This window comes from Poromitra crassiceps (assembly GCF_964638095.1).
Source record: "Poromitra crassiceps genome assembly, chromosome: 10".
NCBI classification, from domain to species: Eukaryota; Metazoa; Chordata; class Actinopteri; order Beryciformes; family Melamphaidae; genus Poromitra; species Poromitra crassiceps.
This window is the reverse complement of record NC_139631.1, coordinates 28986019-29012672: the sequence shown is the minus strand read 5'-3', so window position 1 is coordinate 29012672 and position 26654 is coordinate 28986019. Positions and strand designations below refer to the sequence as shown.

The 26654-nt window shown below is 44.5% G+C and overlaps 2 protein-coding genes across 2 annotated transcripts in view; both read right to left on the bottom strand.

Moving 5' to 3' along the window:
• Nucleotides 1-720: 720 nt before the first annotated feature.
• On the bottom strand, nucleotides 721-23800 carry ulk1a (unc-51 like autophagy activating kinase 1a; the record flags this gene model as incomplete). Its single annotated transcript, XM_083644497.1, has 27 exons — nucleotides 721-1780; nucleotides 1972-2107; nucleotides 3140-3297; nucleotides 4298-4416; nucleotides 4522-4697; nucleotides 4965-5119; nucleotides 6639-6764; nucleotides 8335-8450; nucleotides 8612-8727; nucleotides 9587-9735; nucleotides 10306-10415; nucleotides 10538-10663; nucleotides 11252-11338; nucleotides 11895-11955; nucleotides 12068-12224; nucleotides 12762-12850; nucleotides 12947-12997; nucleotides 13081-13163; nucleotides 14937-14995; nucleotides 16221-16322; nucleotides 16421-16494; nucleotides 18460-18633; nucleotides 20881-20917; nucleotides 21125-21157; nucleotides 23391-23432; nucleotides 23531-23623; nucleotides 23711-23800. 27 exons carry the CDS (start codon nucleotides 23798-23800, stop codon nucleotides 1737-1739), a joined length of 2763 nt encoding a protein of 920 aa, XP_083500623.1. The 3' UTR covers nucleotides 721-1736.
• A 1145-nt stretch (nucleotides 23801-24945) lies between these two features.
• The window catches only part of adgrd1 (adhesion G protein-coupled receptor D1), a 39094-nt gene continuing 37385 nt past the window's right edge, over nucleotides 24946-26654 (bottom strand). The window contains exon 26 of the mRNA XM_083643892.1: nucleotides 24946-26530. Coding sequence (XP_083500018.1) covers nucleotides 26435-26530 — 96 coding nt within the window. The 3' untranslated portion in view covers nucleotides 24946-26434. The remainder of the gene's footprint in view (nucleotides 26531-26654) is intronic.

The window sequence follows — 26654 nt, the reverse complement described above, 5'->3', positions numbered from 1 at the left end:
GAGAGCGAGCCATATATGGCGATATAACTGACTGAGATATTGCCATTATGGCTCGCTCATTGTGGGTAATGAGGAAAAACGCATGTGTGTTTACATATATATGCTCGGCTGATCCCTCATATATAGCAGACCGGATGACATCCAGGGACTTGACTTGGACTTGTGACCAAAGACTTGAGACTTGACTTGGACTTGCAAAAAAATCACTTGTGAGCATCTCTGAGAGAGAGAGAGAGAGAGAGAGAGAGAGAGAGAGAGAGAGAGAGAGAGAGAGAGAGAGAGAGAGAGTGTGTGTGTGTGTGTGTGTGTGTGTGTGTGTGTGTGTGTGTGTGTGTGTGTGTGTGTGTGTGTGTGTGTGTGTGTGTGGGGCTCACTCTCTCTCTTGCTGTTAGAAGAGCATCTGAGCTGGTAATACTACAAATAATAATTATAATGGTCAAAATTGTTATTTCATGTTTTCGCATTCGACACATGCAATTTCCCTGAGGCAGATTCAGTGGCCAAGCAAACAGAAATGGACTTGAACAGAATTCAGCAAGTTAACAATAAATAATGTTTATTTCCCATCACCCTGCACAGTATGTAATGTAAGTAACTGATTTTGGCAAATTTGACTGACAGTCTTAATGAAAGTATAAAAGGCAATTTGATAAATCCAACAAACCACCGCTTTAACACTCATTTCATTCATCACAAATATGACTGTACAAATAGGCTACTGTACAAAGATTGGTGTGACAAGATAGTCAAAAACTGCATACATCTTCATTCAAAATGAATGAATACAATTTGAAAGATGCAGGCACAAACACACACACACACACACACACACACACACGCACGCGACATAAGCACAATGTGGCATGCAATTAATAATGTCACTGAAAGTAGCTCGAATACATAGCCATCTAAAGGGAAGGCATTATGGGATTCAGTTATAAAGCTACAATCTTTCAAATGTCATTTCAAAAGATGCTTATTATAGAGACGTATCATATATTAACCTGTATGAGGTCAAAAATAAATAAATAAAATTAAATCGCATGCCATTGTGTTGATAACATCAAGGATAAACCACACAACTCTTACAGTGTCTCTTTTCATATTACCTTGCAGTCCACTACTCTGCATCTCAAAAAATACAGAAATACAGCAGGTGCAATTTTACTAGTTTTGCTACACATTGGCAATATTTGGTCTTCTCATCCACTTGTACAATCTTCCCACTCCTGTTTTCACACAGACTTATACAGTACACATAACATATCACCGCACAGAAAATGCTAAGCTTTGTTTCAAGTAAAACAGACAATTTAAAATCAGTTAAAAAGCTAAAATCAGTGTCCAGAGACTATTCAAAAACAGGACTCCTTTCTTGCCTTTTCCGTGCATTTTTATGTAGAGATTCCAGGCTGGGTGGTGGGATGAGAGCTGATACTCCAGTGGTCATTTCCCTTAAGGAAGATCAAAGTGCTTTTTTAAGAGGGTCCATGTACACTGTAGGGAGATGGACTAAGAGGGTCTATGTACACTGTAGGGAGGTGGACTAAGAGGGTCCATGTACACTGTAGGGAGATGGACTAAGAGGGTCCATGTACACTGTAGGGAGATGGACTAAGAGGGTCTATGTACACTGTAGGGAGATGGACTAAGAGGGTCTATGTACACGGTAGGCGGGAGATGGACGAGGCATGAGGGTGCTGATGCTGCAGCCACAGCTGTAAAGACGGGGACTGTTAAGTTTGCAGAGCAGAAAGCCGTTGCTCAATACACTGCTTACCTGAGAGCAGCAAAGAGGGAGAGAGAAATTCAGAATATCATAAGTTACCTAAAGACCTCCAATCAAATATCACAATAATAATAATAATCCAGTAAAGGCAAGTCATCATAGTGACACCATAGAATATCCATTCATGTGTGACTGTAACAACAAGTGCCTGGTTGTTTGTGTGTGTGATAGTGTTTACATACATTTATTTATGCTGTCGATGTCCTCTTGCTCTGTGATGATACGGGACAGACCCTCCATAAGCAGGAGGGCTTTATTGTAGCGCTGGACTGATGCGGTACCATGGTGGAACATCTCATCCAAAGCTGCAGACTGTACCTGGACACAACAAAAACACACATAAACACGATAAGTAGTGAGGATACATGATGTCATCGACTGGAGACCATAGACCGTAAACAAAATATGGACGGGGTCACCATGACGTTAACCATTGCTTTTTGGACTCCTGTTTTGAAGCCCAGACTATGGGAGTGTGGTCGTCGCCATCTTGGGGTTCATATGCAGCTCGCATGAGACGGTGCAAGACCAGGGGCCAAATGCATAGAACTCTGTTTACAGTGTAGGTGTAGAAATCTGTGTAGCTCTAAATAAAATGTCTCCCAAATTCACACTATCATTATCCTTATTTGCCACATCACACTAGTCGGACTCCGAAGACTGCGTGCAGTATGCATGGTGTGAGAGATGTGTACCAGTATGCACATTCTCACGGCCCGTGGATTTTGATCAATTGGGAAACCTGTGTGGAAAGTGGTGCAGCACACTTTTCGTGTGTACTACACATGGCTTATACATTTGGCCCCCGGGGTTTCCCACAGAGCCACAGCTCCGCCTGTTATTGGTCCGTGATCGTCAAGCTGAGCGATCACTGGACACGTCACCTGTCAATCACGCCCAAAACAGTCTATCGTCTATTTTACTATAAATGGGTGAGTTATATAAAAATGAACGCCCTGTACAGTTGTCATGGAAGGTGAAATGAGCTATATAGACGAAAATTGTTTTTTGAACCAGGTGAGTAAACATGTTTAATCCTGTTGTAAAGTCGGGCATTTTTAACATTGGGTCGGGCGAACGGGAAACGACTCCCTGTTGGAGCCAGCCTCAAGTGCCCATTTGAGGAACTACAGCTTTTATCACTTCCGCATAGGCTTCATCCATCCAAACCCGACCTTGCCGCCTGCTGTAGACTTCCTGACCTTGCCGCCTGCTGTAGACTTTGTATCAGCTCTAACAGCTCTAAGCCATTATTCATACAAAAGACACAACATACAGAGGTAAACGGTGTGGACAGAAACCAAGTGGAAAGTCAGATTGGATGTGGAGTGACTGTCAGTGTGAGCTCACCATGTGCACAGTGTGGCTATAGATGAGCTTCTCTGCGGCGATGCCACTGAAGCGGTCCATCAGCTTCTGTTTGTCCAGCAGGAAGTCCTGCAGCCGAGCATTGAGGGAGCGACAGCACGTCACGCAGCTCTTGTACAGCTCATTCAGCTTCCTGATCACTGCACAGGAGATACATGAAGCCATTAGTGACACACTGTCTTTTAAATGTATCTTGTCAACACCCTCCAATAATGCTATTGCTAATATCATTATAACCTTCTCTGTTGTAGCCTGACTTTGTGATTTAGGGCAGGGGTTTTCAGGAAAGGTGGGGAGAGAGAGGGGATGACATGCGGCAAAGGACCTCGGGGTCGGATTCGAACCCGCGTCGGCCGTGCGAAGGACCGAGCCTCCGTCGTACGTCTGCTGCCAGGTGAGCCGATGCACAGGGGTGTCCAAACTTTGAATGGGGGCCAGATTAGATCATGTGAAAATACCGGGGGGGGCCAGCTGCTTCTTGCATCATATTGGTTATTTTTAAAAATCACATACAATACAATTGTACTTTTGTAATTTTGTTTACCATCTGAAAACATTAGTTCCACCTGCGTAGTTCTTACTTGGTGCTTGTCTACAAACTGTATGATAGTGCTGTTATCGTTAGGTGAACTTGCTTGATTAACCAATACTGTCTGGAGGAGGGCCACATACAGTATATCTTGAGAGACAAGCCGAGCGTTGCTTTGTGGGCCGCAATTGGGCCCGGGGCCCAGACTTTGGACATACTTGCCATAGACACTCAACAACTGAGCCAAGATAGCCTGATATTGGTGTTTGACATACCGTACTTCACACTATACCAAATACGTCAAAAATAATAAGAATAAATGTGTGCCTGAAGGCATTTATTTGTGGGGAAAACAGTAAAAATCCCCAAAAGTACTGAATCTTTAACCAAATTATACACATTTAGGCTATAACTAATGCATGATTTTTTAACTTCCACTCACTGAGCCTCCCCTGAAACTGTTTTGATCCCCCCTGGGAAGGCCTGCCTCCAACTTTGAAAACCTATGATTTAGTTTTTTTTACATAAAAATTCTGATAGTGCAGCTTTCAATGTGGAAAAACAAAAAACTAAATTGGATCATTTGGAAAACCAAAGGTCACTGTTCTCACCTTGCTTAACTGTGGCAGAGGGAAAGAGTATGCCTTGTTTGATATTCTCTTTTGCAGTGTGCAATGCTGATGACAGAAACTCTTCGGCCTTCATATACAACACTAACTGCTCTGCAAAGCTGGAAAGTGCACAAGAGAAAACAGAGAAATATCATTCTCAAGAAAATTGGTGGGGAGACCGCTAGAAAAGTGAGCTATGGGTTGAAAAGCCCTGTGCTTCTCACCTCCACTCTCGGCTTAGAAGGCTGATCTGATCTGCCACCAGGCTCTGCTCTAGGAAAGACACATCGGGACTGTCGCTGGCGTCCGGCCCAGGGTCTCTACAGGAAGCCACTTCCATGACGCAGTGGACAAAAGCCAAGGCGAAACGCAGATCACTCAGAGCATCTGTGTGTGCCTGCTACGGTGAAGAGACACATATGACATAGTGAAGAGTGAAACCATTCCTGTGGAAGCAGGATTCAAGTCAACCAGCAAGATCCATATCGCCTAGCTCAGCAGTTCCCAACCTTTCCTGACTCATAGCCCACATCTGACCGTAAACAGTACGGAGGCCAAATAATATATTTTTTGCTCTCACTAAGATCGTAATGTTTTTGCAAATGATTTGGTGGCCCACAGGTTTGGGAATGGCTGGTCTAGCTGAATCATCAGTGTCTGTCTGTACCTCCATCAGTGCGTCTGTGGGGAGCTCTGGAGGGTGAAAGAGCACACTGCTGTGTGGAGCAGCATCCATGGCTTCACTGTCACTGTCTCGACGGCCTCGTCTCTGGAGCCGGCCGCTGCTGAAGAGCCAGGCGGAGCTGATGTAGCTCGGCGACCCTGCAGTGAAGACAAGCACAAGTACAGCGTAACCCTGAACATCTGGATTACCAATCCTTAAAGACATATACGTAATAAAAAAAAAACAGACAATTCTGGGGTCATATTTTGTTAATGCAATGCAGTGCGTTGAAAGTGCAGCTTCTGATCTATTAACCCGTGCACTTTTTTTTCATGTGGTATTATGGAGTGGACACTTGGCAGGAGACTTTAAGCGTGTTAACCAGTTAGAATGTATTTTGAGGAGTAGCAATGCCAGGGTGCTAATATGGAGGAGATTACTGAAATGGATCACTCCCACTGAGTTACTAAATCAAAACAGTCAATTTCAACTGTTATTGTATTGTACACGGTATTAAATGTCCAGAAGAAGTATTACTTCCTCTGGACATTATATACTATAGAAAATGATAAATAAGAGAGAGCGTGTTCCATTTGAGATCAATCGTAGATTGACAAGCCATAATATTTATTATTATTATTATCGTTATTTACCTGGTAGACATTCACACTCAGTACTGAAATTGCACCACAGGTATTCTAATAGTAAAGTATTGGTGAGTGATGATTACAGAGGATACTACGGTAAATAAAGTTACTTAAAACATTGTATGTAAATTGGAATCAATTGTTGGTTTAGCCAAAATTACTTAAAGTAATCAGATTATCTAAAGGGTTATGTACCTAATTACATTGTCAAACAGCTCATGAGCAATCCATAATGCATTACATTTAAAGATACACTTCCCAAACAAATTATTACTTTTTCTGTATTTACCAATTCCTTGGTACATCTATTAATACGACTACTATAGTACTGTATCTGTTGCTTCTCTCATCAGATAGAACCAAATTATGAGTGACATGCATGAGGAATGAGTGTCTATACTAATACTATTTTGGATGAACTGTTTATCCAGATCTCAGACATTAGAGAAGCCACAAATTGAACACTTATTGAGTAGATATGCCCAACAGTATTGGAATATTAAATGTATCAGTAGGAAATCAATAGTGTGGCAGGAATGAATCCTAAAACCTGGAAGTTAGCATCGGCTGGTTGCCTCGTCTAAAAGTCCTTTTTTTTTAAATGGGATCTAACCAAAATCCCATTAAAAAAAACGACTTCTAGACGAGGCATCCAGGCGATGCTGGAATTAGGTCTGTGCTTAACAAAAGTTTATGAAACTTGAACGCTGGGTTAGCAAGATAATCTTTACAAATGAACATCATTTTTATGATTTTTTTAAGTGTTTTCCGACGGTCACGATTTTTGGCAATCGCATTTACACTTCAAAAAGAATATGAACGGTGTTCATTTGTGACGATTATCTCGCTGGACACAAAGATATGAGTATCATAAACTTTTGTTAAGCACAGGCCCTATTTCAGGCATCAAGCCAAAAACCCATTCAAAAATCCAGTTGACTTCCAGACGAGGGAACCCGGCGCGATGCTGACTTCCGGGGTTGACCTCCTCTCTGTGGCACCCTATATTCAACAGAGCCTGGAGACAGACCTGTGAGCATCCTGGATGGTGCAGCATCAGGAAGACTGTTTCCTCTGGCGGGAGAACCCACAGTGAAGACCACAGCCGGGGGGCTGTCTGAGGAACCAGGATCTCTAGAACAACCACTAGGTGGAGCTGTGGGAACAAATAAGGGGAGCTGGGTCAGTTGGCCAAGCTGTTCTTGGAACCTGAACCTAACTGGCAAACACATGGTCATGGACACAGCACCAGTTCACTCAAAATAGTCTGACTCACTTTCATAAACATTAATGTTGCTTGCTAAGATCTGACTGATACTTCACTCTCTAATGGCTCTCTATGGTGTGCTGGGTGTTTTCCCAGCGAGCACAAAATGTTTTTTCAACGTTCATTTTTAGCATGAATCTGGGTGATATTGGGTTTGAACATCTAAGACCTAATTTCACCCTCTTTTCAACCGGCTAAAATGCGGTTACAACATCAACGTGTAAAAAAACACAATTTGGTTAATCATATTGTTAAAACATTTGTTGTAGCTTGGAATAGAGACAATATTGATAGTGGGTGAATTGGCATTTGTCCATTTTATTGTGTAACTGAGAGTTGAAATCTGGTCTACACGAAAACTACATTTCAACGCATTTTATGTCACATGAAATATCATAAATATGGGACACATAGGCTACTATGTGGTGCCAACAAAAAGCTTCCAGGACACAACTATGGTTAATAGTTTAGCGCAATACTATAAAATAATAATGAATTCAGTTCCTGCAGCAACGCGCATGCGCAAGTACTTTGTGTGCTGTGACTGACTAGACCAAAGCAAGTCTGCACCACCAAGTGCGGAACATGGTGCTCTGAGCACGCTGTTATTGTAATAGTCTCGTACACATCACATAAAATAACTTGTCCTCCCGATCGTTGAGCCTGTGGTATCATACAATCGTGTAGTCTACATGTTGTGTGTGAGATAGAGTATATAATGTGCCCGGCTCCTTAGATATTTTAAGTAAATGTATAGCTCAGTCGGTAGAGTGCGGGAGAACGTGGTTTGAATCCTGTGTGTGTGGCATCCTGTGTGTGGCGCTGAATTTCTTATTTAAGCTCCTGGTGAAATATGGTCTAAATCTGAACGTTCAATCAACGTCTGCAAATAGTGGGTGAAAAAACATTCACTTTCAAACCTTCCTTGCAAGTTTTTTCAACGTTGACCCTAAACGTTTTTTAAACGTCTTTTCAACCGAAAAATGCTCGCTGGGTTATGTCATATACTGGTTTCTACATAGATGTTAGGTTATCCTTTATTGTCACTGTAGGGAAATTCATCCTCTGCATTTGACCCATCCTCTACTAGGAACCTTCCTAGAACTAGGAGCAGTGGGCCCTTGGTGAGGAGTATTAACCTTAAAATACATGTTTTTGATGGTGGGAGGAAACCAGAACACCCGGTGAGGAAACCCACACAAACACGGGGAGAACATGCAAACTCCACACAGAAAGGACCTGGGATGGACCGGTGTTCCAACCCGGGACCTTCTTGCTGTGAGGCAACAGTGCTAACCACCGAGTCGCCATGCCATTCGTAACAGATACTGTATACAGTACCTATCTTTCCTAACGAGTGAGAGGAAAATGCCATCAAAAATGCCACTAACAGGCTTTACATAAACAAAGACACACAAGACATTTGAATGGCTGCGGTTGCGCCACGTTGCCCCGGTACCTGTCGTGTCCATGCTTTTCTCCCAACTGAGGCTCTCGTCACTTCCTTCCTCCAGCAGCTGAGCTCTGAAGGCGGCCTTCAGCAGGGTGTCAGACAGCCGGCCTGCGCTCAGTGACCTGGACATTCAACACGGGCCACAGACACCATCAGCGTCATTTAATGATTCATCAAATGACATAAGGTGTATGTAACACCAACAGGTCCCAGAGGATAGGCTCAAATATCATGGACACAGTCAGAACCCATTGCAGGTTTTCAACAGGAGAAAAGTTCTGACCTTTTAAAAGGGCCTTTTTTATTGTCGGGCTTCCTGATGAGGGAAGCAGGGAACAGGTCAAAGGACTGCAGGTCCGGGACAGTCCTGACTCGGCCGGGAACTGATAGTGGAGCCTGCTGCTGAAAACAATTAAAGCTCTCAGACCCAATTCCATTGCTAACAAACATACAGATTACATACATCAGATTACATACATACAGCCGCATCATTATGGGGCGGCTTTAGCTCAGGAGGTAGAGCGGGTCGGCCAATGACGCAAGAGTTGGCGGTTCGATCCCCGCTCCCTCCCAGCTGCTGTCGTTGTGTCCTTGGGCAAGACACTTAACCCTCCTTGCTCCCGATGGTGTGTAGGCACCCTGCATGGCAGCCTGCCGCCATCGGTGTATGAATGGGTGAATGTAGACTACCTACTGATTGTAAAGCGCTTTGGATAAAAGTGCTATATAAATGCAGGCCATTTACCATTTACCATACATACAGTTACATTGTGATGGTGGAAAAGATTATTATTATTTATTTTTTCAGGATTTTTCTCCCCTTTCCCCCCTAATTGTACCTGGCCAATTCCCCCTACTGTCCCGGTCGTTGCTCCACCCCCTCTGCTGATCTGGGGAGAATTGTATACTAGCACATGCTTCCTCCGATACATGTGCACTCGCCAGCTGCTCATTTTCCACCTGACAGCGAGGAGTTTTCACCGGCAGGACATAGCGCATGGGAGGATCACGCTATTCCCTCCAAACAGGCGCCCTGAGCGACCAGAGGAGGCGCTAGTGCAGCGACCAGGACACATACCCCACCGGCTTCCCACCCGTAGACACATACAATTGTGTTTGTAGGAACAATGTGCCGGAAGCACCGCTGCTTGAACCCGGGTCTCCACGGTGGTTTTACCTCGACACTATCCAGACGCCCAAAGATGATTCAATTGGACAGTTTCTGTTCAAGTGGATTCTACATATTTTGGAAGCTGACCTTGGGGCTCAGGGAGTCAGGCCTCCTTAGCTGGATCTTATGCCGGCTGCGGCTGGAGCTGTGCTGCATGATGCCCGGGGAGCCAGCGAGCAGGCCGGTCCTGGTGCTGAGGGGCAGAGTCTGCTCTGATGTCCTGGGGGTGGTTCCCACTACAGAGAGTACAGAGCACAGAGTGATTCACCAGCCCTCCTTAAGCAATAAACTTGTGAGTTTGGCTTGTTGTTGTTTTTAAATGAGCAGTGCTCAAACAGATGCTTTCTCTCAACTGGGACACTCGCCTGCTTGCTCTAAATATTGCTATCACTCTTCCTGTCTCGGCCTTCACATACTGAATGCACTTGAAGTTCGGGCATGTTCTCCTGGGTGTGTTGAACAGCATTCTGGGAAATGTAGGAAATCACTAACTGAAGTAGTAGCAGTGGACGAGGCAGTTGGAAGGAAAGTGGGTACACCAGAAACCACCACCTTGTCACAAAATAACCCCACTGAACATGACGGATTGACAGCATATACATGTAACAGTGTAGTATCCAAAGGTGCATTTTTCCTACTGTAGGACCTACAGTATAGCCCCCAATGCCTCAGTGGCCAACAGAGGTGACATTGTACGAGGAAACTCCAAAGTGTCTAACCGTAGGAGTGATGCTGAAAAAGAGTGTTGTTCAGCAAATATTCCCTGGACAGGTCAGGTGACACAAAAGGCCAGTGCAGTAACCTACCTGGTGGGGAAGACTGCTGTGGTCGGGCTCCACCAGTTGCCAGCCTGGAGGAGCTGAGGACAGAGCCTAGGGAGCCTCCACTGCTGCTGCCAGCACAGCACAGAGTGGCCCTGAGTGACGCGAGATACAGTACTACAGTTAGACAATGTCTCCTCTCAGAGGGGAGAGAAAGCGTGGTAATAGACACTGGCGGGGGGGCATGATAAGATGGCTGGGAGGTGGCTGTACATGCCTGGTGGAGCCATGCAAGCCTACAGGTTGTAGGTTCTGCTCCATACGTTGGTAGTTTTGGATCTGAGTTGGGACAGGAATGGGCACCGACTGGCTGTAGTTACTGCTGCCGCACTCAATGGGCTTGCTATGTGGGTAACGGAGGAAGAGGAGAAGAGAGACATGGAGCATCAGTTCACACAACCGTAACACTGCATACCTATATTACATATTACATCAAACCCTTCAGCTACTTCTGCTCTCACTCACAATGTCCAAATATAAGCGATGCGATGTCTAGTTTTTTGAGAGATTAACGCTTGTTTGACACTAGTGTGCCACTCTCTGCTGTCAGCTGCAGAGACGGGAGCTTAAACGGAGCGTTTCAGACAGAGGCTGAACTGAGGGACAGTACAAGATAAATAAGCAGTTTTCTGAACTGTGAAACATACAAAGCTACTCTAGTGGAGTCCCAGAATAAAATGATAAGAAAAGATAGAACTGCAAATTAGCATAATAAGTCTCCTTTAACAGATTTGATAAGGATTGGAAAGCGACAATGTAATTTACAAAACAAGCAAATTCACCAGTTGTAAAAGCACAATTTATTTATGTACTATGCCTGAGCAATCTCATGATCATATCTCTATCGCCATCTCTGTACACTTTCATCTCACACCTCCCAGAACCTAAACCCACGTGCGTGCACCCACCCACCCACCTGTCCTCCTCTTACCTGTGTTTTGGGGGACAGCACAGCAGTGGAGAAGTGGGAGGAGTCCTGCCTGCGGCCCCCAGACCCTGCTCAGCCAGTAGTGAGCTCCTAGGGGGAAAAGCATGAAGGAAGATGACAGTAAGCTCAGTCTATCCAGGCTCTCATCAGCAAACTGCCTTTTATGGTCAGTCCACTGTACACAAGTGCCCAGGGAAACGTTACTTGGGTTGATGGTGGTTGGTGTGTAACGAGAGACAATACAAGATAAAACAATGCATATTAAACAATGCAATGCAATATTGACAGACGTAGTATAACAGTGAATGGTGGATTCAGTTCAAGTATTAAGACTCATCACAGAGTCCAGGATGCAGGTATAAAGTGACTAGGGCATAAAGTTCAAGATCATAGAGTATGGTCGTTTTTGAAGCAACTGGCGTAGCAGGTAGAAATGATTTTGTGGGCAGGGATTAATGTTCAGCGAGTTCAGTATAGTAAAGTTCTTTTGAAGAGTTCTGCTCAGGGGGTAATGTTCACTTAAAGTTGGGCCATAAACGGTGTGTTTCGGAAAACACATCTTAAAACAGAACACAAGGGGGAGCAGCACACTACTATAAATCACAATCACTGGTAAGTCCATTCAATTGATTCTGGTTCAACTCACCCACTGTATATCAGACTGTCCTGAATGGGTGACCCGTCTGCCATCTCGCACGTGTATTCGCCTACAATGCAGTAAAAGGAAACAAGTCAGATGTCAAGAGGCTCCTATGAAGGAAACGACATGATAACAAAAATCCAGACGTGCTGAATGAGAGTGTATCGAGCACGTCTTACTGTTAAACTGCACAGGCACAATGACATAGTCTTCTGTGCAATTTGAGGCGTCCCTGCTGTCCTGATTGGCTGCATCCTTCAGCATGGATACAGGGTTGTCCTGGACAGGGCAGTGTAGGGCCTTGGGCGGAAGTCGATGCATCTCTCCATCGGAATGCTAAAGAGTGCGGACGGAAAAAAGGCCTGCTGGGTCAAAAGTTACTCAAGGGAGTGACAGCGAAATCAATCATAGGCGTGTACCCCAGGCTTCCCACACCTTCTTAAACATCAAATTCAATTCCCTCATATCAAATTCAAGTCTCATAGTTTGAGACACGGTTCAAAGTTAATTACTGTTACAACACAGAGTTTTGTAATGTGAACTAGCAGGCTTTACAGAAGCTCACAGACAACCATTAAAAAGAGAGAGAGGCTTGAATGTGTGAACACTTCTCAACTCGGCTGTGTTGAACCTATTTACGAAAAAAGAATCTATTCTTACACAAAATATATATAAATTAAATTCAAGCACTTTCAATGACCCATATCTATTTATGTCTGTTTTCAAAAACGTTCAATGCCTTGATCCCCCCCCCCCCCCTCAAATTCACAAACTTTTAAATATTTCATATGTGGTACGCTGCTTGCTTGTTCACATCTGTTGTACCAGGTAATTTTTCTTCTATTGATCCTCAAAGACAAAAGGTGTACGCACTTGAGGCGAGGCCAGATGGGATGTGGAGGAGCTGCTGCAGGAGCTGCCAGAGCCAGAACTGGGGTAGGAGAGCAAGGCAGCTGGAGAGCCTGTGAAGGAAAACATGGACACACCGGTATAGTCAGGATCTCAACTGCAGCAGCGCTACTCATTCCAAACTGTATTGGGGCAACGTAGGTACATACATTTCTTTGTGGATGAACTCGATTCCAAAAAGGGATGGTGGAAAAACTCGTCTGCGAACGGAAAGATTTCAATCTTAACAGGGAATTTCTCAGAAGGGATTCTAAAAAGGAGTGGCGAGTGTTGAGAGGCTTACCGAAGTTCATCCGCTCCTTGTGGTTCCTCTGCAGCAGGCCCAGCAGCAGATGTCTTAGGTGGCTAGACGTCTCCCGTGGGACGCTGGGGAACACACGTAGGTTTTCATGCATCATTATGTGCAGGTGTATCTATACTAATGGATGTATAGCCTACATGCCATTATTACCAATTTCATGTTTCCCATTGTTTGTGCATTGTGTTATCAAGTTGTGTAGTAGTGTTTGAAGAAATAATATTTACTAGGTTGAACGCATTTCATGAGCCCAAAGTGAGCTATAAAATACGTTAAATGACTCTAGTTTGAGGCTCAAGTGCAAACCCTCGGGGCATCATGCCACCCACAGTCAGTGTGTGAGTGTGTTTACGTCTGTGTCGAGCTATGTGGGTCATGTGGAAAATGAGAGCAGTGCAGGCCACTAGCTGGCAGCTTGGAGCGGTTATATATAGCGACAAAACAACAAGCCATGCGTCCTCAGTGCTCACAGACAAACATGAGGAGCATTATCACAGCCTTTATCATTGCAGCAGATTAGCGTGGCCGCGAGCCAAACGCAAGCTTACAAAGTCAACAGTGAAAACAGCGGGCAGATAATAACGCATAACTCCTTTTGGAGTTTCCAGCTCCGAGCTATGCATGTCAGAGGTGCAGGAGTCAGAATGAGAACAAGTAAATAGTTTAGTAAACATGTTAAGTTAAGTTAACTTTTTAACGTCCCCGTGGGGGAAACTCATCCTCTGCATTTGACCCATCCTCTACTAGGAACCGTCCTAGAACTAGGAGCAGTAACCTTTAATGTGAATGTGAATTGACTGTATAGGAGTTGATGTTATTGACATTGGTGACAAATTGACAGTTTTAAGAGTCCATAGGCAACTGACACACAAGGACAGAACCTCACATAGAGAAACATACTTTAAAACAGCAGACTAGACTTATTATTGCCATACATACATTTAACTTTGCTTATACTTTCAAATTATTTTCAACGACCTTAATCATCTTGATCATTCGTTAGTAACGACTAATTGGCTATCGGTAGCAAATCAATTATAAAGCAGGATGCCTTGACAGTGAATAGTGGGCGAGAGGGGGATCCAGAAAGTTCTAAGGGCTTGGCTCAAGAAATAAAAATAAACACCTGCCAGTCAGGTGTCTGTTTCAGTGTGTTCCTGATAGGACCAGAGCCATTTAGAGAGAGAGTGGCGTCAGTGGAGGACCAAAATGTGTGACTCATTAGCCAATGAACAGCCAGGAAGGGGTCTCGCGCTACTTTTGAATGATAAAATACTGTAAAGCTGATAATGTACAATTTGATAAAAGAAAAGAAAAAACTTTCAAAGTACAACGCAAACTGTCCATTTTGCTGCAACTCGACAGTGCTGCTTAATCCAGGACCTTACTTCCTGGAACTCTTGAGAGTACAAAACTGGTCCATTGGAGTGAATGGAGATGTCGCGACTCTTCTATATACACGGCTCTGGATAGGACTATATCTGAAAGGTCATGTGCAACTACTGTTATTTATTGCTGTGTGTGCATATGTCTGCATGTGTGCTTGTCCTGCATGTGTTTCATGTACTGGCCAATGGCCATGTGCACACTATATATCATGCACGCACGCACGCGCACGCACGCACACACACACACACACATGCACACACACAGTCTTTAGTGTGAACGTATGGAGGATCAGCATCGACCATCCATCTGCAGAGCAGACAGACCTCCTGGTAATGCGTGTTCACACCCTCTTCTTAACACCTGCCCGTGTGTGTGTGTGTGTGTGTGTGTGTGTGTGTGTGTGTGTGTGTGTGTGTGTGCACGCGTGCATGCAGGTCCAGAGGTGCATTAACCTGGGTAGCAGGGTCCTGTTACTTTCATAGAAGATCCGGAGCTCCTGAGGTGTGCTGGCCTGCGCACACACACACACACACACAACACAAACATGAGAGGGACACGTAAAAAAAACGCGGAGATGTCAGCTAAACCAACCAACCTGAACCTTGGACTACTCTCAACTCACTGACCCGCACAGCAGAAATAGAAGCCATTGTCAGGGAAAATGCGTTCGAGGAAACCCTAAGATAAATAACCTGAACAAGTACAGAAAGGTGGAACAATGGGATTTATCTTATACACAAATCAAAGAAAGGGACCTTGCCTGTTGACTGCATATTAGCATGTGACTATTACCAAGGCTGAATGAATGAACAAACATCAGCGGAACGCTTTGAGCTCAGCAGCCTCTTGAGTGAAAGTAATAGCTGGGGTTGTGAAACAAGTATGTACCCTGCCTGGGTTCACAGAAATGGCTCACAACCATTTCCGCATGCTCCCCCATCTGTAAACATGGCTCTTTCCTAACAAGCAGCCAAGCTGTTCCAGCATTTTCTGGACAACAAGTCTGGGGTGGAGATCGGGGAGGGTGTCACCTAACAGGGTCGTGCGTCGCCCGGCTGCTGCTTTGTCATGAGATGTGACTGGGATGAATCCTGTCAAGACATGTGACTGGGATGAATCCTGTCAAGACATGTGACTGGGATGAATCCTGTCAAGACATGTGACTGGGATGAATCCTGTCCTGTTTAAAACTACTGGTAACGATGAAGGGCTCTGGCAAATCTGAAAAGCTTCTCATAAAGCAGAGCTTTCAAATGGCGTACAGGGGGCGACCCCACTGGCTGCAAAAAGAAGTGCGCTTACTGGAAGCGAATGGGGAAAATGCCGCTACTTCTCACTTGATTTATGGCCCTAGTACACACTTTCCTAATGAGTACGGATCTCAATCGCGGGTTTCAAGTCTTCTTCAATACAGCATGATGTTACTTTAGTCAATTATGGTCCCATTTCGAGTAAAATAGATGATAAAAAAGACTGTGTTTTAGGCCGTGATTGACAGGTCGCCTGTCCAGTGATCGCGCAGCTCGCCGATCAAGGACCAATAGCAGGCCGCGCTGTGGCTCTTCTCGTCCAAATTCACGTCACTTCTGGCTCCAAATAACAAAGATGGCGACGGTGAAAATGCAAATCCCGGGGCTTCAAAACGCGAGTCCAAAAACCAATGGGTAACGTCATGGAAGCTATGTCCATATATTTATACGGTCTATGTGCTTCCATTGTGTGAGTGTGGCACCTACGTGAAATGGGGCCTTTCCAGTCAGACACTGGTACACGATGGTTCCTATGCTCCACAGGTCGGCCTTGGCATCGTAGTTCTGGGACATGATGACCTCAGGAGCCTGTGGCCAGACAAACACAGCTCACAGCTCATGCAGAGGGAGACATATGCTACCTTGTTAGCAGAGCAAGCCAGGGTAATAGGCGTGCAATAACTCACCATGTACATTGGAGAGCCACACAGCGTGGCCGCCATCGTGTTTGTCTGGAGATGCCGTGCAAACCCAAAGTCAGCTGAGGGGGAGAGAGACAGAAGCCGTGTTTCCACCAATGTCTTTTTATGCACATTTTGAAGTATCGCATTAGAAAAGGCTGATAGAAACGTCAAAATTCTATTCAAAAAAAAAAAAAAAAACACGCTTTTACGCTCACTTGAGGCGGGTTTTGCCTTTTTCGAAAAATAGTTAAGGCACAAAATTGGAGATGGAAACAGCTTTTCAGGAGCCTCACCCTGTGTTGTGCACAGCTGGCAGCTTGTCCGGTCTGCTGCAATGCCTTCTACTGGCAGAACCGGCGCCCGACCGGCCCAACAAACAATCCTGCGGCAGATCAAATGTTGTTCTGGATGCTAAAGTGTTGCACCCAAAGGCTCTGCATCCCTAAAACGCCTTTTGCACTTGGCGACTCCCAGAACTGCCTCGTTTCCCAGGTACTGTATATGACGAGCATCGCATAATGCCCATTTCTCCTGTGATATCAGCCCTAAAATGTTAACTCAGACATTACTGCCAGAATGAAAGAATACCACCAGCAGATTACATGACATCATAATTATTACTTCTCCTACGGCAGGTAACCATTGCTCTCTCCATGATCTTGTCTCAAACCCTCCCCCCCCCCCCCCCCCCACACACACACACACACACACAGACACAGCCTACTTATTCGCTTAACAGCCATTAATGGGAACGCACCTGATTCAAAAATTGTAATTGTCTTTACACAAATTTGGCTTAGAAATGGTGTGAAACCTAAATGGAAACTAAAGAGAGAGAGAGAGGATGTCGTCAAAAAGGCCCAACAGCGAATACACGGACTCAAGCGCCTGAAGAAATTTGGGCTAAGGAAAGAAAGAAATCCTCAGGGACTTCTACAGAGGCACCATTGAAAGCCTGCTGACTGGCGGCTTCACCACCTGGTACGGGAACTGTACCACCATGGACCGCAGGGCGCTACGGAGAGTGAGACGCGCGGCACAGCACGTAACAGAATGTGAGTTGCCAGATCTGCATGAACTGTATAAACAGCGGTGCCTCAGGAGGTCCCTGAAGATCATCAAAGACACAAACCATCCCCACAACAGCCTGTTCTCCCTGCTACCCTCAGGGAGAAGATACAGGGTTCCGAAAGCACGCACAAATCGCTTGAGGAACAGTTTCTTCCCGCAGGCCACGAGACTCCTTAACATACACAAATAGTGTAGTAGCCGCACTGTACGTACTGTAGCTGCTACCATTACGTATGTCTAACGTTTAATTGTATGTTTAATAAGGAATATGCTATTTGCACCTGTATGTCAAATACGCCGAATTTAAAATGCCGAGTTTAATTGTATGTTTAATAAGGAATATGTTATTTGCACCTGTATGTCAAATACGCAGAATTTAAAATGTTTAAGCACGTCTAAAGTATGCACCCGACACGTGCACCTATGTGCAGTGAATATGCCACTGTCTCTGACTTGTCTTATCACTATACTGCCTTATGCTTGTTGTGTCTCTTGTTGTTTTTGCACTCATATGCCCTGTTATATTTGTTATATTTGTACTATTTGCACTATGTTGTAAACGGAGTCCACAGCACAAGAATTTCACACGTGATACTTGTACCATGGAGTGACAATAAAAATCTTGAATCTTGAATCTTGAATCTTGAGATGTGTGTGTGTGCGTGTGGGAAAGGGGGAGGGGGGGGGGGGGGGTTGTGGAGTGGGTGGGGTAGCTGGTGGAGGAGGGTGGAGTGTCAAAATCAGCCAAAGCATCTTGTCACACACCTTCCTGTCCTTCCAATCCAAACACTGTGACAATGACAAGACTGTGACAGATCAGCACAGCTTCACAGCGGCAGTGGCTCAGTGTTTCCCTGTTGAGGGAAGCGGTATTAGCAAACACACACACACACACACACACACACACACACACACACACACACACACACACACACACACACACACACACACACACACACACACACACACACCTATCTTGATGCAGGTGTTGTTGGGGCTGGACCTGCGGCCCTCTGGGCGGCACAGCAAGATGTTCTGGGGTTTGAGGTCTCTGTGGAGGATACCTTTGCCCTGCAGGACCTTCATGGCCTGGGCTATCTGCTGCAGGAAGACACGGATGGTGTCCTCACTCAGCGTGCCCTTCGCTGAAGAGATACAGGAGAACATACATGGGTAGACGTTAGCAGGGCGAGACATATAGGGTTCATCATCATCATATTACATGGTACTGTATATAGGTACCCAGGGAGGTGGGAGAAACACACTATCAACATAACAAGTGTCGTGTCCCCTCCTCCCAACACAGGTCCATATTGTTAGATGTCCTCGCAGTCTGGCTCACGTGTGTCGGATCCGGATTCGCCAAGCGCTGGGCAGACAGCGCATGAACCAAATACACTCCCTACCACTAAACACAAGTGATGAAGGACTTCGTGCTCCACCAAAACTGCCTTGAAGGACTGACTGTCAGTTTATTTCTTTTCTTTTCCTAGATTGAGTTCTTCTGTGACTCTGTTTCAAACAAATCCACGACCAAAGATAAAATGCCATCAGCATACACCACCTGTAGCCAATCCTCCTACTATAATTGGAGAGCTGTGTGTCTGTGTGCGCTCGGTTCATCGTCTCCAGAGTGCCCCACCCTATAAATGAGCACAGGTAACGCACAAAAATGTCTAGTTATCTTAATATGACGTGAGGTTCAGTTAGCTTTGCACAGAAACAGCCGGCAGAAATACTTTTTTACTTTTATACTTGATTACATTTCAGAGCCTGTAATTTTTTACTTTTACTTGAGTAAACAAGTTGAATCGGTACTTCTACTTTTTACCAGTCTTTTTTTACACAAGTAACTGCGCTTCTACGTGAGTAAAGAATGTGTGTACTTTTCCCATCTCTGCTGATCACATCAAAAGATGGCACTACTAGCATACTTGGCGGAAGAGAAGTTTGTTTGTTAATTAGTAATTAACATGAAGACCGCACGCCGTGCTGGTGGCCCCGCCCAGTCCTGCATTTGTGGCTGCAGTGTTTTTCCACCACAGGACAGGAGATAAGTGAGGAACAGATGGGTGAGGTCATGTGGGTGCTCCGTGAACCTCGCCAAAGCGTGACTGAGTGTTGCAAATGGCAGGATGTGCCTCCCTGGCAAGAGGCAAAACGGGCACGTCTTACAAAATAAGAGACGCTGGCACGGCAGCCAAAATGAGAGCAGGCCATTTAAATAGACGCATCGGGGTAAATTTAGCCTGAGAAATAGCAACTCCGCGCCCTCTGCCGCCTCGTCGTCGTCACATCTTGAGGGAAGGGTGTGAAACTCGAGTTGGGGGGGAAGTCATCAGCGTGACTTTCTAGGGAGAATTGGTTTTATTATTCTGTGAATTTACGAGTGCAGGTGGAGCAGTAGTAGGAGATGGGCGAGACAAATAAAGGCCGGGAGCTATTTTTGGCACCTTTTGACGCACTCTGCTTTAGTTTCCACAGGATCTGACAGACTCATGGAAAGGGTTAACCGCAAAAAGAAAACACACTTCCATGTGTTTCACTTTATCTCGGTTAAGTACTTGAGGGCATTACTTATCACTTACATACCCACTGACCTGTGGGAACGTTGAACCTGACTTCTATGGTCATACAGCTCTTCTGCCTACCCTAAATCCTACTGTCCTTCAAAGCCTCTTAAAGCCACAGGCCGAGCTGCTCCCAAAATATTTACACGTAACAAGCTGTGAGTGTGACCCTCTCCCACAGCGGTGAGGTGTGGTGTGAGTGTGACCCTCTCCCACAGCGGCAGTGGTGTAGTCTACCTTTTTTCAGAGGGTATACTGACTCTGACCATTGTCGCGTTTTTCTTACATGGCTTGACAGAAAAAGTCTGCCTTCACGCGCCTAGTCGGCTTGAAAATAGAACTCACGTAAAAATCGGCGCAGCTCAGGCGAGGCGTGGGTACACGGAAGGTTCACGTTGAGGCGCCCTGCGTACACAGCCTCATTGACTAAAAAGGAGGCCTATTTAAAAGCGTGGGTAAAGGCAAGGCTTGGGTGTGGGTGCTGTGTGTGAACGTAGGGTAACACACAGAGCGCACAGGGTGAATTTTATGAATGGAAATTGAAAACGATACGTATCATAGCGCATTTCCCAGTGCGCACACGCAAATCTGAGTCATTTCGCAGTGTGTATACTGCGTATACCTGCGTATCACGTAGACAACACCACTGCACAGCGGTGAGGTGTGGTGTGAGTGTGACCCTCTCTCCCACGGCGGTGAGGTTTGGGTGTGAGTGAGGTTTGTGTGTGAATGCCCTCTTTCTGCAGGTGTAAAGGCAAACATTACAGACACAGCAGGGGTGAGACCGGGGACCGTGTGAGCGGTGGAGCATGGCACACTCACACTGGAGATACTCTGCCAGGTCGCCTCCATTGCAGTACTGAGAAGAAAAGAAAAACAAAGTCGTTACGAAAGCGTTGATGATGCTGCCAAATGAGATTCAGCTGTATTGCTGTCAAGCATTATGTACTGTACACATACAAGGAATTTAGCTTGGTTTGTTGGTGCAGTGCAGTGAATGTGTTATTTGTATTTGGACATGAAAAGACAGACACTAGTCGCTGCCATTCTCAACGCATCTTCTCACCTCCATGACCAGATACACACATCCTCCCATTTCCTGTTGATGAAAGCAGATACAATGCAAATGATCATGAGGGCAAAGGAATAGTACCTGGAAAATATTGATGCTGAGAATCAAGCAAAAAAAAAAAGCTAGAGACCATCTTACGATGGGATGACACCGGCCATGACGCCCACATCTTAAAATGAATGTGGGCCAGGGGCGTAAAGTGGGGGGGCAATGTGTGTGTTTGTTGGAGGGGGGGGGGCGGGGGGGTGCGCGGCCCCCTTGCTCGGCTCACACTCTTTTTCAAACTCCTTCATTTTGATGTCAACTCATGCACAGGGTGAAAACAATACCAGCCCCACTGTCGCGGCTGGTGAAAAACCCTGAAAAGTTCACCCTAAGGTAAGATTATCCAGGCTGAAGTCATGTGACTACATCACTGTTTTACCTAAAGATTGACGGGCACCTGCAATGTATATGAACAATCCATCGATACCTCAGCAACCGTGTCCCGAGTTACACAACAAGACTTGTTGTGTAACTTGGGACACGGTTGCCGAACAAGTGACACCAGCTCACTCCTTCGCAGTGGGTTGGCTCCTGTTTGACCCATCTCGGGGTGTGGTGAGGTGCAGGGTGTCAGTCCAACCTGACTACTGAATGGAAGTCAGGAGCACGTTGAATGGAAGTCAGGAGCACGTTGCGTCTTGTTTGTCATTTAGTTCACTCGGTAAAAAAAAAAAAGAGCATGTATATTCGATGCAAAGGTGGTAGTTCCACTGTGGAGGTGTTTGCCATTGCCATTACAATAACGTATGAATACAATAGGCTGTCTATTCCACTGTAATAGGCGTCAGTGTGACAGATGACAGGCGCTGGCTAAATGAACACATCACTCAACCTAACACTACTGTCCTCAAAGGCTCTCTGGCTGCTGCGGAGTGAGTGGATGTTAGATCTCAGCGTGTATCATCTGAGGTCATCAGGCCGTGCCTCACTCTGCTGTCTGCTGCGAGACGACACTCGCATCAAGCCGGGCGCTTTCATAAGCCTTTGTTTAGCCTGGTCGTTAGGCTGCATCTGCCATCTGTTGCAGATAGTGTGACTGACTGGACACAGATCAGATCACTCATGCCGGCTGCCTGGCCTGGCTGGTGGCTTACAGTGACCGTAAGGTGACACCTCCAAACAAATGACAAAAGTCCTGTATTGTAAATGTGTGTAAAGGCATATTTTTCGGATATGGCATAAACCTCCTCGACAGGGAAGATCCGCAATCCTGTTCAGATTTAGGCGGTGTTGGGCAAGTTACTTTCAAAATGTAATATACTACATATTACTAGTTACTTTCATTTGAAAGTAATGTTACTTTACAATATTACTGTCTGTGTAGAGTAACTTGTTACTTATTACACTACTTTTGCATTACTTTCACCAAAATAACAGCAGTAGCAGAATGGCATCGCCGCCCCGGGACCATGCCGAAAAATTATTCCAACCGTCTTGAAGTCAGTGTAAACTGTCCAAAATTCGAAATGTCATCATTTTCCTTTGGTATTGTCATCTATAGTAGTTAATTACATAAAAACACTCAATTGAATTAGGAAATGGTTGTATCTTTATTTGTGCTTTGTTTTAAAAAAATCAATTTGTAACTTGTGTTACTTGACAAAGTAACTATTGGTAACAAGTTATATGACTGAGTTACTGCTAAAAGTAATATATTACATGTAATATGTTACTTTTTGTAATGAGTTTCCCCCAACACTCGATTTAGTTACCCCCTACACTGGATTTAGGACACTACAGCAATCGTGTATCCGTTTACACTCTTAATGATTGCTCTATTTTGGGTAAAAACAAACAACTCTGAACATAAAACCCAACAGCTCCACTCTATGTCATGGAAGCCTGCTGGCCCTATGAAGAACTACAACATCCAGAGAGCAGCAGTCTATACCACATGGGCGAGTGACGCTCACTATTTTGCTCAATGTGTCAACATTTGCAGCATGTGGGCGGCTACAGGGGCTACATGGCTTGTGTGGTCATGGATGGGTCTGTATTTAAAGCTGTCTACTTGCAATCGGATCACCCAAGACACATGTTAATACTGAACAAGGCCTGTGTGTGTGTGTGTGTGTGTGTGTGTGTGTGTGTGTGTGTGTGTGTGTGTGTGTGTGTGTGTGTGTGTGTGTGTGTGTGTGTGTGTGTGTGTGTGTGTGTGTGTGTGTGTGAGTGAGTGAGTGAGTGAGTGAGTGAGTGAGTGAGTGAATATCCATACCTGGTAGTCAAGTAGTCCAACAATATTCTCATGTTTGAGTTCCTAGAGGATGTGGGAAAACACATGGTGGTCAGTACATGGCACCAGAAAGAGAGACTTGCCACTATGACAGCATTAAAAAGTCAACACATTTGTGTTACCTTCAATATCTTGATTTCTTTCCCGAGCAAAGACTGTGATTTGGCCAAGTTTTTCTTGTTGATACATTTCACAGCAACTTCATAGTCCCGTTTCTTGAGAAGGAACAAGCACATGCTCTAAGTACAGCATATATAACAATCAACAGACAGCAACACATTCCTCTCAGATAATCAGTTTACCTCTTTATGTCTCCCCTTGAACACAACTGCGAATGCGCCGTGGCCAATCAGGTCTTTCCTGTTGAACTCAAACTTCCCAACAGTCTCCATAAGTTATCATAAAAATCAACGTATAAAAAAGTATCCCGGCCGAGTGGCTTCAGGAGGTTGAATTTTCAAGTGAAACAGACGCACAATCCAACGACAGCTCCCCACTGCATGTAAATCCCATTTCATTGATGATGAAATTGTCGTATTCACACATGACAAACTTAATAATGAAAGAAAAATATCGACGACCGCTTTCCAAAGTTGTTATCGCCACAAAAAAAGTTCAAACAATGTGCGGACTGCGGAGGGACAAACATGTATTCACTTCAAATTATTTCCGAGACACTGTGCTTATGTCTGCTGCTTTTCCTTCAGTCCACGGAAATTAAAATCCAGTATTTTTCTGATCTAATTTCTGTTTGATTGCAGACACCTCGGCGTATTGTTGTGTTTCTCACATAGACTGTTTCTCACCTTGCTAACCCTCCGCTCTCAGTAGAATCATATCCCACGGCGAGCATGCGTACAGGCATATGGTGACTTCAGGTACACCTCGTAAATTATTATAGAGGAGACAAAGTGAAGTGTGCGTCCCCCCCAATGCCCCCCCCCCCCCCCCCTTTGTAGGCTACAAATCTTTGGAATTTTTATTTTTTAATTGATTGTCAAATAGATGACAACTAGAAGTTAGACAACGAGTGAAACTAGAAAGATACAATAATTACTAGGCCTAAAATCAATTGTTGGCACAGCCTCCATGCTCTCTCAGACTTAAACATCCCATATTGACAACTATGCTATCATAACAAATGATATCGAGCACTTTTCAAGTTACCAATTTGCTGCATCATTCAAGGGCAGTAAGTTAACTGATGAGATTTTCGACAGCACATGAAGGCATCAGGCCATCACTGATCAGATATTTCCACATAGGATGTCTGATTTCATAGAACGCATTGATCAGTGAGTTGAGCAAGGCACCAACACCATCAGGGTTGTTGGTTAGATTCCCAATGAGGCTAATGATGATGAAAAGCTATGCACTCAAGAGTTAGTGTAAGGTGCTTTAGATAAAAGTGCCACCAAATGACATAATTTATGCTGGCATACAAAACCAGAGATTTTGATGTGATGCTTGAGGCTATTCAATGAAGATGACAATATACATTTTTGTCATATACGTTTTTTAATAAACATAATGTAGAAGCACAGAATGGCCAGAACATAGTACCTTAGAAAACAAACAATAAAGGCCTGATATGAGTTTAGAAATATTTGAAAATTAACTATTCTTTGAAATGTGACATGGAGAGTGAGCGTAGAGTGATTTACAGTAAACCCTGTTTTAAGAAATGTAATGTTGTTGGTACAGTGTAAGATCAGTGAAGAGTTTCAAAATATGTTTATCTCCCTCCAGTCTCACAGTATATTAAGATAAACGGCAATCGCCTGGACTTATATCAAATAGAATACATATTAATTTAATTTGACAAATAAAGGTATGGAACTTCAAAACAAAATTTGCAACAGCAACTGCTGAATAAAACACCACAAAAATTCACAGAATTGTGTCTGAAACACAACCAAGAATTCACTAGTCTTCGAAAAGCATAAAATACTGCAGTTACTAAGTAAGATGTGAGGTACTGCAAAAATACCATGGTCATTTCATTTCAAGAGGAGATACAACACACAAATAGTCACACAGTATAACAGCACAAGAGCATACACACTGACTCTAGCGCTGTGATGCTTTGCGCAAACATGACGGAGAACTTTGAATCACAAAATAAATAAATACATCAGAATGCGGGGTTTAATTTACTATGTTGTTATTCTGCTCCTACAATATGGATTAATACTGTGTGAATGAGCTGAATCATGGATAAGATCATACTCCAGTGAGGAGCACAGATAATAACGCTGTGTGTCAATGTGGATTATGAATCAAATACTATTAACAGGTGAAGCCATTGTCATTGTTTTAAGCCATAACTATAACACTACACTTTATGAAAGTGTTGTGATTCTTCTTGGTTTTTTATCTTTGCTGTGCATTTCAACCGTAACACTATGAAAATCATGACAGTCTAATTACCATCCCAAATGAGATTAGCCTATATTACATGTTCCGCATGTAAATAAAAGCAGATGGAGTGGCACACAATGGAAAATAACATGTTGAAGCATACCTCTGCAATTTAAATAAACTCTGGCCAAATAATAAATGAAACTGCAACAGACACATAGGCTATAGGCAACAGACGAGGCGAGACACTTCTGTATGTTGTCTTTGTCAGATTGTAAAAAGCACGTCATGGCATCTAGGCTACTGCATGTCAGACCCGGAGTCAAGCTCAGTGACCATGAAGCTCGCCGTCACTTCACTGACCTTGGGTCTCCACAGAAATCCCTGCCCTAGTTTTAGGTAACACAATATGTCTTCAAACGAGACAATAATAGAGGCACAGTCCTTGGAATCTGTTTGTCTTTTAAAAGGTGAAGCTACTAGTCAGCTATCCACACAACACCTCCTTTGGTATTGCTTTCATTTAAGTGGACAAGAGTGTAGCGTTCATCACATAACTGAGGGGGGGGGGGTACTCTGGCCAGTGTTTGTCATTCTACACTAGTGAGCTTCGTTCAGGTCGCTCTGCTTCTTCTGCCATAGACAGAAATGATGATCTTGTGGTTTTAGACGGCGGACAGGTCGATGCGATTGGCCGAGTTGGAGCTTTTGTCCCACGTGTTCATCTTGGTGGGAGACACGCCTTCCTTGTTGCCATTCATCTAGAGGAGGGAAAGGAGAGAATCCGTTAGACTCAGGCAGGAAGACTTGAACCGTTCATTTTTGCTCTTGCCAATCCTCAGTTCAGCAGTGACATCATTATAGCTTAGCAGTGACATCATTACA